The sequence below is a fragment of the Heloderma suspectum genome, chromosome 2 (genome assembly GCF_057233095.1).
Source record: "Heloderma suspectum isolate Gila_16-S chromosome 2, 16-S_ref, whole genome shotgun sequence".
Lineage (NCBI taxonomy): Eukaryota > Metazoa > Chordata > Lepidosauria > Squamata > Helodermatidae > Heloderma > Heloderma suspectum.
This window is the reverse complement of record NC_139459.1, coordinates 264104844-264119445: the sequence shown is the minus strand read 5'-3', so window position 1 is coordinate 264119445 and position 14602 is coordinate 264104844. Positions and strand designations below refer to the sequence as shown.

The window sequence follows — 14602 nt, the reverse complement described above, 5'->3', positions numbered from 1 at the left end:
TTAAAGAAATTCAGAGCCATGTGCCCTTTCAGGAAGATTATCATAAGGTCAAGGTGCTTAAAAAAAATCATCTAGAGAATTAAGGCTGCAATCCCATACACACTTACCTGGGAGTAAGTTCCATTGAACTCAGTTGGGCTTAGTTCTGAGCAGACATGTATAGGATTGCTCTGTAGGTCACCAGACTAAAATTGATCTTCAAGGAGAGCTGGGAGCTCTCAGTCCCATGCAATTGCCTAGAAACCACAGCCTAAAGAGTACATGTCACAAGAATGACATTTTCTGACGAATTTTGCCATCTGAGTGACTTGCTTCACAGCAGCCAATGAAACAGAAATAGGTCAGGGATAAAGAGATCAGTAGTGAAGATATTCTCTCAAAGACAAGAGCATGTGAAGGAAATAATTTTTAGGCAAATAATATTTTGTACTACACTGCATTATATTTTGTTTTGCTATCTTCCTCCCCATCCTAATCAGAAATTTTGTTTCATACAAGAGAAAACCATAGGCAATTGCATTTGCCGAACTCTGGGAACTCCTGGAGTCAAAGGCATAAACTAAATACATATTATGTGGAAAAGCATGCTTGTCTGATTTTATTTTCTCCAGATTCTTGTTGCTCTTTGCATACTGCAGTATCCTGGCTGTTAATATCGTAGTGAGTGTGGAGTGGAATAAATTGCCTTGTGAGCAATTGCTTTTGGCAAACTGTTCATCATGCACTGATTTGATTTGCAGAAAGGGTTGTACGCTGTTAAACCCAGCACATCTGCTTCTACCCACCCGATGACATTTAAAACTCAGTCCCACATGCCCTGTCCATCCTGTGTGTGTGTGCGTGCACACAGATGCACACATGCACACGCTTCCACAGAAATATATGTTATATTATAGTTGATGTGGTTATTTTTTTTAAAGCCAAGCAAAGTCTAGTTTATGTGCCACTTCAGGTTTTTGTTTTCCAGCCTTGCTTCAGTGAACAGAAGAAGACTAGTAACCTTGAGGCCTATGTAAAATGGTTCAATAGACTCTGCTATCTTGTAGCAACGGAAATTTGCATGGTAAGTCAAATATGTTATTCCATGTTATTCCACCTGCCTGATTGTGCCACTATGAGACCATTTGGTAATAAACACATCGGAGGATTTATTTTTCCTTGATTAACCGTATTGGTCACACTGGCACCTTTTTTTTAAAAAGAAAAAGCTTTAAGTTTGTACACTTTTCGCAGAAGAACTGTAGTAAATAACAAACATAGGTTCTTATAGGCCCCTTCCAACGCTACTATCCTGTGATTCTATGATGCAATGATAGAGCAGTAATTTTGGTGTGGAATTTTGACCAGTTGCAGCTCCTGTTGGACAGGAGATCCATCGTACAAGAAAGGGAGAGGCTTGTTTGTGGTTGGCAAAAAGGAGGCACATAGGAAGCTGGATTATACCAATGGTCCATCTAGTTCAGTATTGTCTGCAGTGAATCCAGAGGGGTGGGACAAAACAAGGGGCAGAATCTGGGGTGAGGGCACTCCCAACATTTTAGATTAGCGATGCCTCCCACAGCAATTTGTGGCTGTGCCCAGGATATTTTTTCAAAATGTCAAATGTGCCCATGGGCCCAAAATGGGCAGCAGCTCTCCAGAATTTCAGGCAGAATTATTTCTCAGCCCTATCTGGAAATGCCAGAGATTGAACCTGGGACCATCTGCATGCCAGGCACGTGTCAGGAATGCCCCTGTAGTCTTCTGAGCCCTCCAATAGCCAGAATCAACAGTCAGACAAAAGGGCTGCTTTCCAAAGCTTTATTTCCATTCAACCTAATGAGGCTTACAGATGCTAATTGCCTGAGACTCAGAGGAAATACAAAGGAACAGCCTACCAGGGGGTTTCTAAGGATTAGGACGTCAGTTGGTCTCCGTTTGGAGAAAAGCGCAGCAAGTCTCTGAACCTAAGGAGTAGGAGGGGAAATTCTCCCCCTTTCCCATGGGGCCTCGGGGCGGAGCTGCTGATGTCGAGCACAATGGACTGAGTGCCTCAGCTCAGCTCTCACAACTTCTCACTTGAGCCTGCGCCTGCACCTCACATCTAAAAGCTTAAGTTGTCCCTCCCTTTCCATGCTAGGGTCAGTATCGCTCCCAGAAATGTAAGCGGGGGGGGCTCCCCCTCCAGCTGCGCCTCTGAAACCTGAGGGGGTTCCTCTCCCACGGATTCTATCTCCTCCTCAGAATCAGAGCTACTTTGGGACTCCATGGGTGTCAGGGTGGAAACTGAGCCAATAGAGCCCCAGAGCAGTTCTGATTCTGAGGAGGAACAGCAATCCGTGGGAGAGGAGCTCGCTTATCTCTCACAAGCACAGCAGCTGGCAGAGATTCCTCCTGCCAGCATTCCTGGGATAGATAGTGACCCTGGCAGTGAGAGAGCGCTGGAGGGGGGCTTGCTGGACGCTCGGCGCAGACACAGGGAGCGACGACAGATGGAGGACGCAGAAAGGCAGCGTAGCGCTCGTTTGGCATGCAAGCGACGGTCGCATCCTGAGGACCCAAGGGAAAGAGGGAGGATCTCTCCCTAGCCCATAAGTTCAGGGTCTTCCCGTGGTTCTCCTTCAAACGGGGACCAACTGCCTTACCTGGAGCTTAGGGTACTCTGCTATCTTTCCCCAGTGCTGTTCCTTGTTTTGTCGCTAGTGATTAGTATCAGAAAGAGTCATGAAGTAATAAAGGAATAAAGTGTCGGAAAGAATCCTCATCGTCTGTGGCCTGAGTTGGCTATTGGTGGGGACTGCAAGAGGCAGCTAGGGCACTCCTGACAATGGGCTCAGATCCAACCTGACATCATGTACTCCAGCACTGATTATAGCCTTGGATTATAATTCTTATAATTATTTAACCTTTATTGTCAGTCCCTTTGAGATGGTGGGAGGAGCTCTGTGTGGTGAATTGGCCCCTCAGATTGGGGGTGAGGGCATGTGCAAAGGCAGCCACCTGAATGAGTGGCACCACAGGAGGTGTTTGGTGCCACGTGCAAACAGTGGCACCTTGTGGGGGGAGACGCTGTGTGAATGGATGGCCCCTCAAATTGGAGTGAGTGCTGTGTGAGCTGGTGGCTCTCCAAACCTGGAGTGTTGAGGCATTGCGCTGGCTAATGGCACCCTAAAATAGGAAGCTTGCCAACTGAGGGGAGGCCTGCTTCTACTGCCTAAGGCCCAAGCAAATGATTCTCCAGGCAGCCAACATCACATTCTCTCTGGGTTTGACTCTATAAGAGTGATTTATTGCACGCTCGTGATTGGCCACTCACGGAAGTTTGCGGGTCCTTTACATGATGTCATCAAGCTCCAGGATGTCTCCCATGCCTTTTCCCATTTATCCCGCTTTCAAAAAGAGATAAGAAAAAAGTGCGGGATATTAGCAGTGTGAAATGCCAGTGTAGTGCTATGAAGTTGCTGAGGAAGAACTTTCCTTGATTCAAACCATGTGTCTGCCATCTAAATGCTTGAGCAAAATGCCTCCCTGCAACAAAGGGAGACAGATCTGATCCCCCACCTCACCAAGCTCAGAATCAACGTCCTCTGTTGATTCAGAGCATCCCATTAAGTTCAGTGGGGCTTGCACAGCACAATCTTACGTCTACACAGAAGTAAGTTGTAGCTTTCCTGGGGGCTGTGAGGAAACAGTACAGCACAAGTTAAGCGATGAAAACAAGACTTCCCCAGCTCCTGTGCACACATGCCAGGGAGGGAGGGAGGTGCTCCCTCAATTCAAACCATGTATCTGTGGTATAAGGAGCCTCTCCTAATCTTGCAAAGCAACTGAAAGCAGATAGCCCTGGTAAGGATGCGGGATTTTTGCAGGGGTTTTGCTAATGTAGAGACACCCTGGGTCTCCCCTGCCCTTCGCTTCCCCACCCCCATCCTAATACTCACCCTCGTGTGGACCAAAACTGGCTTTTAAATTATAAATTCCACAAGAGAAATAGATTCTCATGAACAATTTCATAGTATTTAAGGTAAAGACAGATACAGCATTTTTAGAGCAGTGGGGGTTGATTAGGAAGCAGCTTGCCTGCCTTCAGTTCAAATGTACCTTTGTTCTCTAGGCTTGAGTTGGGGCGGGGGGTTGCCACAGAAGTGAGTGGTACACAGCACTGATTTGTTGGTGTGTTTGATGTTGCCAAGAAACCACCCTTCCTCATCCCCCTCCCTCACTTAAAAAAAAAGACCATTTTGTTTTTTGTTACTATCGTAAGGCAAGGAATCAGCAATAAGCTTTTATGCAGTGCTTTAAAAATTAAAGACAGGATGATCAACCCACCTGAAACATAGGGAAAGGGGGAAACCAGTGTTTGATTTTCTGGTATGATTGTCTGTCATTCACACTGTAAAATTGGGAGGAAACTGGACCTGCACCATGGTAGTGGGATCCACTGTGAGTTCTTATCATATGTCTGTTTTCATTCTTAGCCTCTGAAACAAGTTCAGGAACTAAAGAAAAGAAATTCTAACTTCTTATGGTGTGGCTTTAAAATCTTTCTAATTCTAATCTTAAGGCAAGACAGATAGAGGTATTTTTTAAAGAACAGACAGACTTTGAGGTGAAAAGGAACTCAACCTTTCCAGAGTTTGCTCTCAATTAATTCTAGGACTTCCCTATCCCAGTTGCTAGATGAAATGACCTAGCTGAAAAAGTTCAGGATAGCCATTCTGTTGCTGAGGCCACTTGCCCAAAGATGATGTGCCATTTGCAGTTCTTCTAGAGCAGCCTTTCTGGTGCTCTGCAGATGCTTTAGACTATAACTCCCATCAGCCCCAGCCAGCATGACCAATGGTCAGGAATGCTGGGAGTTGTAGGCCAAAACATCTGGAGGGCACCAGGTTGTGGAAGGCTGATCTGGAGCATCTGGAAGGGCCTATTGTCTGGGACAGAATTGGCGGTGGGTATTTTCCAGCTAAATCTCTTTCATGATTCAATCATTCTGATTTTTAGTTCCTTTGTTATCACAAATAAGAGGATGAGTGTTGAGCAAATGCAAACGGAAGTTCCCCAGTAATTTACAGCTAGTTTCAAGATGGGGGTCTTTAGTCTTCTCCCTTAACATCAAGTCCAGAAAAAGTTCCAGGCATTGGCATCAAGTCCAAGAAAAATTACAGTCATTGTCATTGTCATTTTATTGACAACTAGTTGGACATAATATCCCTGGAATTAATAGTCTTTAAAGTACAGGTTTATCTGTCCATGTTGGGTCAGTGCTTGAAGAAATGTTTTAAGGTATAATAGGTTTTTGGTCACTTTCTTTAATGGGAACTTTGATTCTGGAAGCTGCCAGCAGTGAGTGTCATCAATCAAACTGCTTGAATGAAATTTTGTAGCTGTTCTGAAATCGATTGATTGAGCTGTAGAATAGGGCACCTCTGGCATCAAGCTCTGACATTTCACACAGTTTTTTAAACCTGTCTTCCGTGGCTGTTTTATCTGTCTGTTTATTTACAGCCTGCAAAAAAGAAGCAGAGAGCACAAGTCATTGAGTTCTTTATTGATGTTGCTCGCGAGTGCTTTAACATAGGGAATTTTAACTCGCTGATGGCAATCATATGTAAGTGTGCTGGCGTAATTTGTTTCTGATATTATGGATATGTAAAGGGGATTCTGTTTCCTAATGGTCTTCCCTATTCTTCTTTTTCTCCAGCTGGTATGAACATGAGTCCTGTATCCAGGTTAAAGAAGACCTGGTCAAAAGTGAAAACAGCCAAATTTTTTATTCTTGAGGTAAAATGTTGAGAATTATCTATTTGCTACTAGCATTTGTTGTACATTTATTCAGACTGAATATTCGTAGTCAAGGGCCAAATGGTTCTGGGCAATCAGAGTGCCTAAATTCTGCCAGTAGGGAAAATAGCACATCAGAATATCCTGCGGTAGTCTGGCCACAATTGGAAAATGTGCATGTTTGCTTGGAATCAAATTTCAAAGCTCATTGCTGATGCTCCCTGTAATAATAATGTTTGCCAGGCAAAACATTTCCTCTTTAGGGCACTCCCAGGGGATCATATCCAAGAGCTGCACCAAGGTTAAATGGCAACTATGTTTCTCACTTCAGTACTACTATGTACATATGATATGAATATTGTACCACTTCCATGGTTCCTTCTTGGCTCATTCCTTTGCTTGTTTTGGTACAAATGGGCTATTCCTTGAAAAACTGGGTGCGCTGCCAAAGTGTTCCTCTGTCCAGACACATCCGTAGCATGATAAGTTTCAATTCTTTCTGGAGATTAGCAGTGTGACAAATTCTCACTCTAGGGCAAGTATGCATCTCACATGCATAGGCACTCACACACAGACACATATGTACAAGTGTTTGTTGCAATTACACGATGACACCACTGTATGTGCTTGGAAATCCCACCATTGCTCTGCACTCCAGAAACTGTAGTGCTAGATGGTTGCTGTAAGCCTGTGTGCTGGCCAAGTTACGATCAAGCTCCCATTGATAGATAGGGCAGACTTGAGGGATATTACCAGACGAGTTATTATCCTTACCCATCTATAGTCCCTGTATAGAGCTTTAGTTTCAGGCTGGCATTGCTTTTCAATGTGCTGTGTCCAAGGGGCTGCCATCTTTGTGACCATTATTTAAAAGGTCTGTCTGGATGTTTCCTCTTTGGCAACAGCTATACTCCTCACTTAGGAAGTGAGATGACTATGTAGGGTGGTAGGTGCATAGGTGTCAGAAATGGATTGTCCTTTCCCTTCGCGATCAACACCACAATAGACAAAGCTTCAAGCTAATATGACTTTATTTTGCTAGAGACTAGCCTCTCTACAAATGCAGATTCAAAGAAGCTCTCAGACTGCCCCAGGCCCTAAACAACTAATCAACAATCTCTAAGTAGAGGAGACGAACCAGAGCATAGAGAATTCGCCAGCAGTTTGGATATGAACCTCACAGCCAAGCTTGCTTTGCAGTAATGACCCTCCCTTAGGGTGGCTCCCTCCTACGTTGGCTTCTAAGAGTGGCTATCCAGGTGGAGCATCTGAGCCTTGCCCCTAACGTTTCCTGCTTAGCTTTGTGACGCACCCTAGCATCTCTTGAGTCACGCCCCTCTTCCTCCTCTTCCTCAAAAACTTGAGTTCTGACGGTGGAGGGCGGTGGCAGAGACTGAGCCTGGGCCATCTGTTTGTCAAGGCCTTCAGAAGAATCTCTCCTAGCTTCTAGGTACTCTAGGGAGGGTCCCTTCCCCATGCTTTGATCTATCAGTTGTAACTAGTAGAATGTCTTAGTAGAATGTCTTAGTGGACACCTTAGCAGGTGTCCAGGGGCACACTGGTGCCCATGGGCACCACATTGCCTACCCCTGATCTTGAAACATCTTTAGAAGCACCCTTGTAAAACAGAAGGATTTTATCTTCACATAAATATTATAGACTGATTGGGCTAAAGAGAAGAAGAGCTGGAAGCAAGTAATAGACCTGAAAAGGAAATGCTGAGTAGTATTCTCTACCATTCATCTGTATCATTTACTCTGTTTCCTTTAAATCAAGTTGGTGATGCAAAAGTAATCACACCATTTTCTGATCTGAAAACTTATACATGGTTCTTTTTCCTCCCTGCTCTAGCATCAAATGGACCCTACTGGTAATTTTTATAACTACAGAACTGCACTGAGGGGAGCTGCCCACCGTTCTCTAACAGCACACAGTAACAGGGAAAAGGTATTGTTGTTGTTTTTGTTGCTGCTGTTGCTTTATATGCTGCCTTTCCTCCATGGAGCTCAAGGCAGCACTGTATATGGTTCATCACCCATTTTATCCTCACAACAACCCTATAAGGTAGGTTAGGCTTAGAGACAGTGGCTGTACAAATTCACCTGTGATTGAACAGGGTCCTGAACCTGGGTGTCCCCAATCCTAGTCCAGCACTCTAATCACCACACCACACTGGGTCTTTAGTATTGAAGCAGCAGTACCATGGACCTCCCCCTGCCTGGCCCCTGCAATTTTCAGAGGGCAGGCATGTTAATTTGTTATAGGAAAAAGAGGCTTGTGGCACCTTAAAGACTAACACATCTGTTTTAAGCTTTCATGGACTACAGTCCTCTTCATCAGATGCATGAAATGTTTCCTGAGTTACCAGTGTATATTCACATGGGGGTGGGAGGGAGCTGTAAACAGCAAGGTAAGAGTCAATTGAAATGCAGAAAAATTACAGTGGTAATTACCTTATTAACAGTAGCCGTTCACAAAAGAGTTGTTGGATGATAATAATGCAGCCATCCTTGCAATGGTGAGCTGATTAACACATGTAGTGTCCCTATTCAAGCCATAAGAGATAGAGTTGAACCACTTGATGAATTGAAGTTCACTTGTTTCATGTTGCAATCTGTCTTTGAAGTTCCTGTTCAAGAATGGCCGTCTTAAGTGTCCTGGGAGGTGAAATATTCTGCCACTGGTTTTTGAATGTTGTTAATGATGTCTGATTAGTGTCCATCTGAGTCACAGATGGTGGGGAAAAGCCTCTAGATCACCACGTAATTGTATCATATGTGTGGATTTGGTAGGGCAGATATTTCCCACCAGATATTGGGTTGTTTCACAGTTGTTAATCTTTTCATCATCCCAGAATGGGAGGCAAATTGTTGTAATTTAGCATGTTATGGGAAATGTTGAGGAAGAGTTGGCTGTTCCACACCAACTACTGAATCCAAGGCTTAATATGCCACAACCATTTACTGAGAGGAGTTACAACAACACAGCATGCACACTGGAAGCGTGTAGGTTCTATACCTCATTAGTTATTAATCAGGTTTATAACAATTGTGATGGATGTGTGTTTTCATGATCATATATCTCCAGTGGTGTACATATTACTATACATACATCAGTAATTATCTATAGTTCGATACCACTGATATTAATGAAACCACTCACAGTTTCATTTCTTCACTTAGCTAAAAGACAACTCCTCATTATCAATATTTATTGTTTTCAGCTCTACCTTAATTGTGTTCATATTTTTGCCCATTTTTAATATATGTCATTGCTGTCACATGGTTGTATACTGCCAGGGGTTCACAGTCTTTGGCTGGCCTTAATAGCTAAGCCAACAATTGTGATTACTTGTTCCTGCCCTCCTCTTTTTGTTTTGGCCACCATGCAGCCAAGGCACTCTGGCTGCAATGAAGGAAGCCCCCTTTTCTTTAGAAAAGGGAGACGCAGAGCTTCCCTATATGGCTGCCACTTGGCCAAGGCGCTCCATGCACCATAGGCGAGCAGCAGCCATGGACGCTTCTCAACACCCTCTCCCACTCTGGAGTAGGCTGGGTCTTGCCAGTTTGGCCCTGTGTTGCCAGGGTGTTCCAGTCACCTTAGCAACAGTGACGAAACTACTCCCAGCCTTGGAGCTGGAGGGCGGGGATCACTGTGCAGTTGCCAGGGTGATCCCTACCCATCTCTGCAGCTCCAAGGCTGGGCAGACAACTGGGACTTGTCATAGTTGTGAGATAGTGGTGGCACACTTACTCTGGTGAGAATGGCAACTAAAAATGTTGAAGCCTGTGCCTAGGTTTGGGCTGAGGAGTCCTTGAGCCAGCTCCAAAGCTTCCCAGCTCTGAAAAGAGTAAGCTGTGCAGTCCCCAAGCTAGCTCAAAAGGAGCATGCTCAGTCAACTGAGCTAGCCCTCCCCTCCATCTGATTATGGGTGGGGGTGGGCTCCAGAAAATTACATGTACTAGTGCAAAGGTGGGCAACTTCTGTGGGTCAGGGGGCCTCATTGCCTCCCCAGAACCCACTGGCGGCCACACTGCTGAAATTGCTGCTGCTGCAAAAAATGCAGCAGTTTTGCAAGGAAACAAGGCACTCGGGGGTGGAAGTTCAGCAGGGGCAGTAGGTGCAGGGCCCCCGCACAAACAACCACAGAGGCAGGATGTGGCACATCAGCCATGTGTTACCCACCCCTGCACTGGGAAAGTGTATTTATGGCATATAAACCAGCTGGGTCAGCCAGGAACTTTCCCTGTTATGACCCTTTTGGCCTAGGTCACCCCCAAGTCTGGGCACTTTCTTCAGGTTTCTCTCTTTAGAGCTTACTTATGTAGAAGCTGGAAAATTAGTCACCTGAAAAAGCCTTTAAAATCCCTTTTGCCCTTTATAATTTGCCTAGTAATTTGATGAACAGTTCTACCTTGTTAAATGTACATGTTTCCATGCAAATAATTGAAACCACAAAACTTTGGCCTAGCTCTACCATTAATTCTTATAAAAGAGAACATTCACAATTTGTGCCTTGATCTTCGCAAGTGGTAAATCAGTGTATCAGATGGAGGTTTAATCACCTTTCCAGCTTCATTCTGTGTGTGTGTGTGTGTGTGTGTAAATATACATAATATACATATATTGCATACATACACACAGAGAGAGTGAAGAAGAAATACCATAAATGCTTTCCTTAACCATGTTGCTACTTGATTTATGTCTTCATTCTATCCCCAGAGCACACCTGCTGTCACTTGCCATTTAATGTGGTTGTGTTCTTTTGGATGCAGTATAATTGACATAAGGAGCTCGGAGGAAAAAAAAATAAAAGACAGAATATGGTGTTGGAAGTTTTCAGGTTTGTCTCAGGGGAAACCTTGGCTCCTCTGCAACAGCTTTGGCACAAGTGGTCTAGCAAATCTAAGAACACACTGAGGGTTACCACCCTACTGGGACCTATACAAAAGCATTCTAATCTGGGACCTCAGAAACTGTAAATCCTAGAATGTAGTTCACTCTGAACCTTTACAATGAAGCCACTATAATATATCCTCCATACTACAGTCTCTCCGCTCCTGTACAGTGCTTATTTAGAAGACTGAGAAAGAGATAACCAGTGTTTGAGATCACTGTTGGCTTCTTTGCTTGGCTAGTTCTGCCTTTGGATACACACCATGTCCAGCGCAGTAGTACTCCAAGTGTGAGAGGGGCTGTTCCAGAGAACAGTAAAATACAATTTTTCTATGTAGGGCAGTCCTGTGCTCAGAATAGGAAGCCAGCTGTTCAGGCTGCTGAGTGTTGATCTCGCAATCCCTGGAATGAACCATGATGGAGCTTATGTTTTGCATGAACAAGGTTCTGTCCCTAACATTTTCAGAGAACACAGGTAGCAGGGCTGAGAAAAACCTGTACCTGGAAGACCATGGAGCACTGCTGCCCATCGGAGTAGACCGTACTGGACTAGATTGACCCAGTGGTCTGACTCGGTATAAGGCAGCTTCATATGAACAATCACTGGGATATAGCCAATAATGCTAGTGGAAAAATCACAAGAGTTTGTACTGTTCTGCTAGTGGTTGCACAACTGCTAGCCCAACAACTAGCACAAGCAACACCTAGCCTAATTAAATCGTAATTAGTTGTGGAATGCCTTGTGGACCAGCGTGTAGAACAGCATACTTTGTGGCATGAATTGCAGAACAGCTTGCAGAATGTCTTGTGCAACAGCTTGTGTGGAACCAAAGTATTGGATCTGACACTTGTGCAAGGATGAAAATGGAGTTTCTGCAAGCCGTAGAATCTTTGTACTAGCAGAATGACACTGCTGGATACAACCTGATATCCACCAGGGGGATTAATGATGAATGAGCGAAACTGAAGAATCCTATATGTTTGCCTTAGGCCTGTTGGATGTGGTGAAATAGGACTCCTGGTCCCTTAAATAAAAGATGTGTGAACATAATGGTCGCATAACTGCAATACTCTCACTGAGAGCCATGCACCTAAAAATAGCACTGCTTGTTCCTTCAAGATGATATAGTTTTATAATTATATTAACATTAAGAAGAAATTGTTTTTTCGTGTTCTAAGTAGTTCTCCCCCAAAGAGTTAAATATCAGATAATTCCATAGTCTACCATTAAACAAGAACATCCTTACCAGTGTATTGGTGAAAATAAGTACCATGAAAATTTATCATATTTGTGAACTTTTTAGTAGGACCGTATTAGCTGTGCTGTAGAATCCTGTTGCATGATGGCCAGGCCATACTTAGGAGAAATGTCCTAACAGTAAGAGTTATTTGACAGTGAAACCGTTAACTGCCTTGGAAGATGGTGGACTCTCCTTTAAGCAGAAGCTGGACAGCCTTCTGTCAGGGATGCTGTAGTTGCAAGATTCCTGCATGGAGTAACAGGTTGTACTAGATGACCTCCAAGGTCCTTTCCAACCCTAATGTTCTGTGGTTCTGTACTTGCTCCCCCATGTTACTTATTCTAATTTTATCTCTACTAGGAAATATTTTTTTCCTAAACTGAGGAATGCTCTATAGGCTCAGCAGAGCCAAATTACTACAAATACCTGATTCAAATGTGTCACATACAAAGAAATATTCATTGATTGGAGGAAGCAGGACGGATTTGGATCTCGCACCAGTTGAAATGTGGTGCGGTTCCAAAATGAAGATTTTGCAATAATGCAGGATCAAAATTTGGCTTATTGGCTGCTTCAGCTGCATGGGGAAAAGCTAGCAGGGATCTTTTCCACTGGCCTGAACTCAGAGCTCCTGCTTCATGGTGAGATGATGACTAGTGGGAAGAGCAGGGAAATTGATATAATAAACCCACATGCACTTGAAGGAGAAGTGGATACTTTTAAAATGCTTATGCAGTCTGCTGCTTAGGTATAGATATGCAAGCCTTGCTGCTCAATCTCATTTCCTGTGCTGATTACACGGAACAGAGAAGTATCTCTTTAAGACCAAGGGTGACAGAAGGTTAATAGTTGGATAGAAATTTATTTTATAAGAGATAAAGACTACTTCCTACTTTATCTGAATGCATAACATGATAGTTGTTGGGAATGTATTTATACAACCAGCCCACAATCTAATCATAGTTATGTGCTTTCAAATCCCACAGCCCACTAAAGCTAGTAATTTCCAATCTCCAAGTCTTAATTTTACTACTTCCTAAAATATATACAATATGGTAATATTTTTTACTAACCCTGGATAAAATTCAAAGAAATGTGATCTCTACTCATTTAAAGGGCCATGGCATCCATTGCTGATCTTATACCAAAGTTCTGTTCTTGTTTTTTTGAAATATATTTATAATATAGTGTTGGGGATATATATTTTTTACAGCTTGAAGAAAGAGGTGAATTTTGTCATATTCATTTATTAGGTTGGGCAGTGGCTAAATATGTCTTTTTCAAAAGTTAAAAAAAACCCTCAGCTTTGAGATTTTTGAGTTGTGAATTGCTCTAGGAATCACACACACACACACACACACACACACACAGTATCTGCTGTTTGAATGGAAGTGTATATTACATGATGAAATAGAATTTTTCAGGCACGTGAAGGAGATGAATATCCTAAGACGTTAATTGACTATCTGATTTGACTTGCAAATTCTTAGCACATTCAAACAGTAGACTACACACTCAATGTGTCATGCATTCCAATGGACTGTTATCACAAAGTTAACTGTGTGGAGAATTTAATTTAGGGCAGTGTAGAAGAAGAGAAGCTGAACAGAGAAGCCAAAGCAATGATCTGTCAATGCATATTGGCACTCTGTACTCTTTGGAGGCTAGGGTACATTCGTCGACAGTATTGTATTCTTCTTGTTATTATTTACTAAATTTATTTGTTATTGACATAATTTATATTCTGCATCTTCATAGAATCATAGAATAGTAGGGTTGGAAGGGGCCTACAAGGCCATCGAGTCCAACCCCCTGCTCAGTGCAGGACATGCATTTATGTTCCCAGCATTGCTAACAAAGTAGTTAGAAACAATAAAAGTACAGTTAAAAAAGAAAATAATAATATACAATATACAAACTAAAACAACATATAAAACAGCAACAGCCCTTCAAGCAGTCAGTAAAATAACAACTGTTCCAAGTTTAAAATGCTATCATTACCAGTTCTTGAAAGCCTAGGAACACAAACATTTTTGCCTAGAGCCTAAACAACAGTAAAGAAGGCTCTGGTCAGATGCCCCTGAAAAGGACATTCCAAAAGTGAGGAGTCACCACTGAAAAAGTGCTTTCTACAGTCGCCATCAGTCACACTTCAGATGGTGGGAGCACCCAGAGAAAGACCTCAGAAGATTATCTCGATGGATGGGCAGACTGATGCAGGAGAATTTGATTCAACCAGTATTTGGGTCCTAGGCCATGTAGGGCTTTAAAGACCAGTACTTTGCACTGAACTCAGAAACTTACTGGGATCAAGTGGAGTTGTTGTTGTTGTTGTTGTTATTTATTACATTTCTATACTGCCCCATAGCTGAAGCTCTCTGGGTGGTTTAAAGAAGTTAAAACATTAAATGCAGTATAAAAGGTTTAAAAGCCATTTACATAAAAAGGCACACAGACAATATACACGAACAACATATAACTAAAAACAACTTTGAATTGTCAGTCATAACTAAAGACACATCCAGAACCTATAAATGTCATCATGTGCTGCCAAATGCCTGGGAAAAGAGATAGGTCTTAACCTGGCACCGAAAAGATAACAGTGTTGGTGCCAGGCGGACCTCATTTTGGGAGAGGCGTGCATCAGGTATTGTAGACCTAGACCTGTAGGGCTTTATACGTTAAAGCCAGCACCTTGAATTGAG

The 14602-nt window shown here is 43.1% G+C and overlaps 1 protein-coding gene across 1 annotated transcript in view; it reads left to right on the top strand.

Moving 5' to 3' along the window:
- Positions 1-14602, top strand: part of RASGEF1C (RasGEF domain family member 1C) — a 63793-nt gene that overhangs the window by 33007 nt on the left and 16184 nt on the right. Inside the window, exons 6-9 of the mRNA XM_084832424.1 lie at positions 968-1063; positions 5485-5587; positions 5681-5760; positions 7612-7707. Coding sequence (XP_084688550.1) covers positions 968-1063; positions 5485-5587; positions 5681-5760; positions 7612-7707 — 375 coding nt within the window. The remainder of the gene's footprint in view (positions 1-967; positions 1064-5484; positions 5588-5680; positions 5761-7611; positions 7708-14602) is intronic.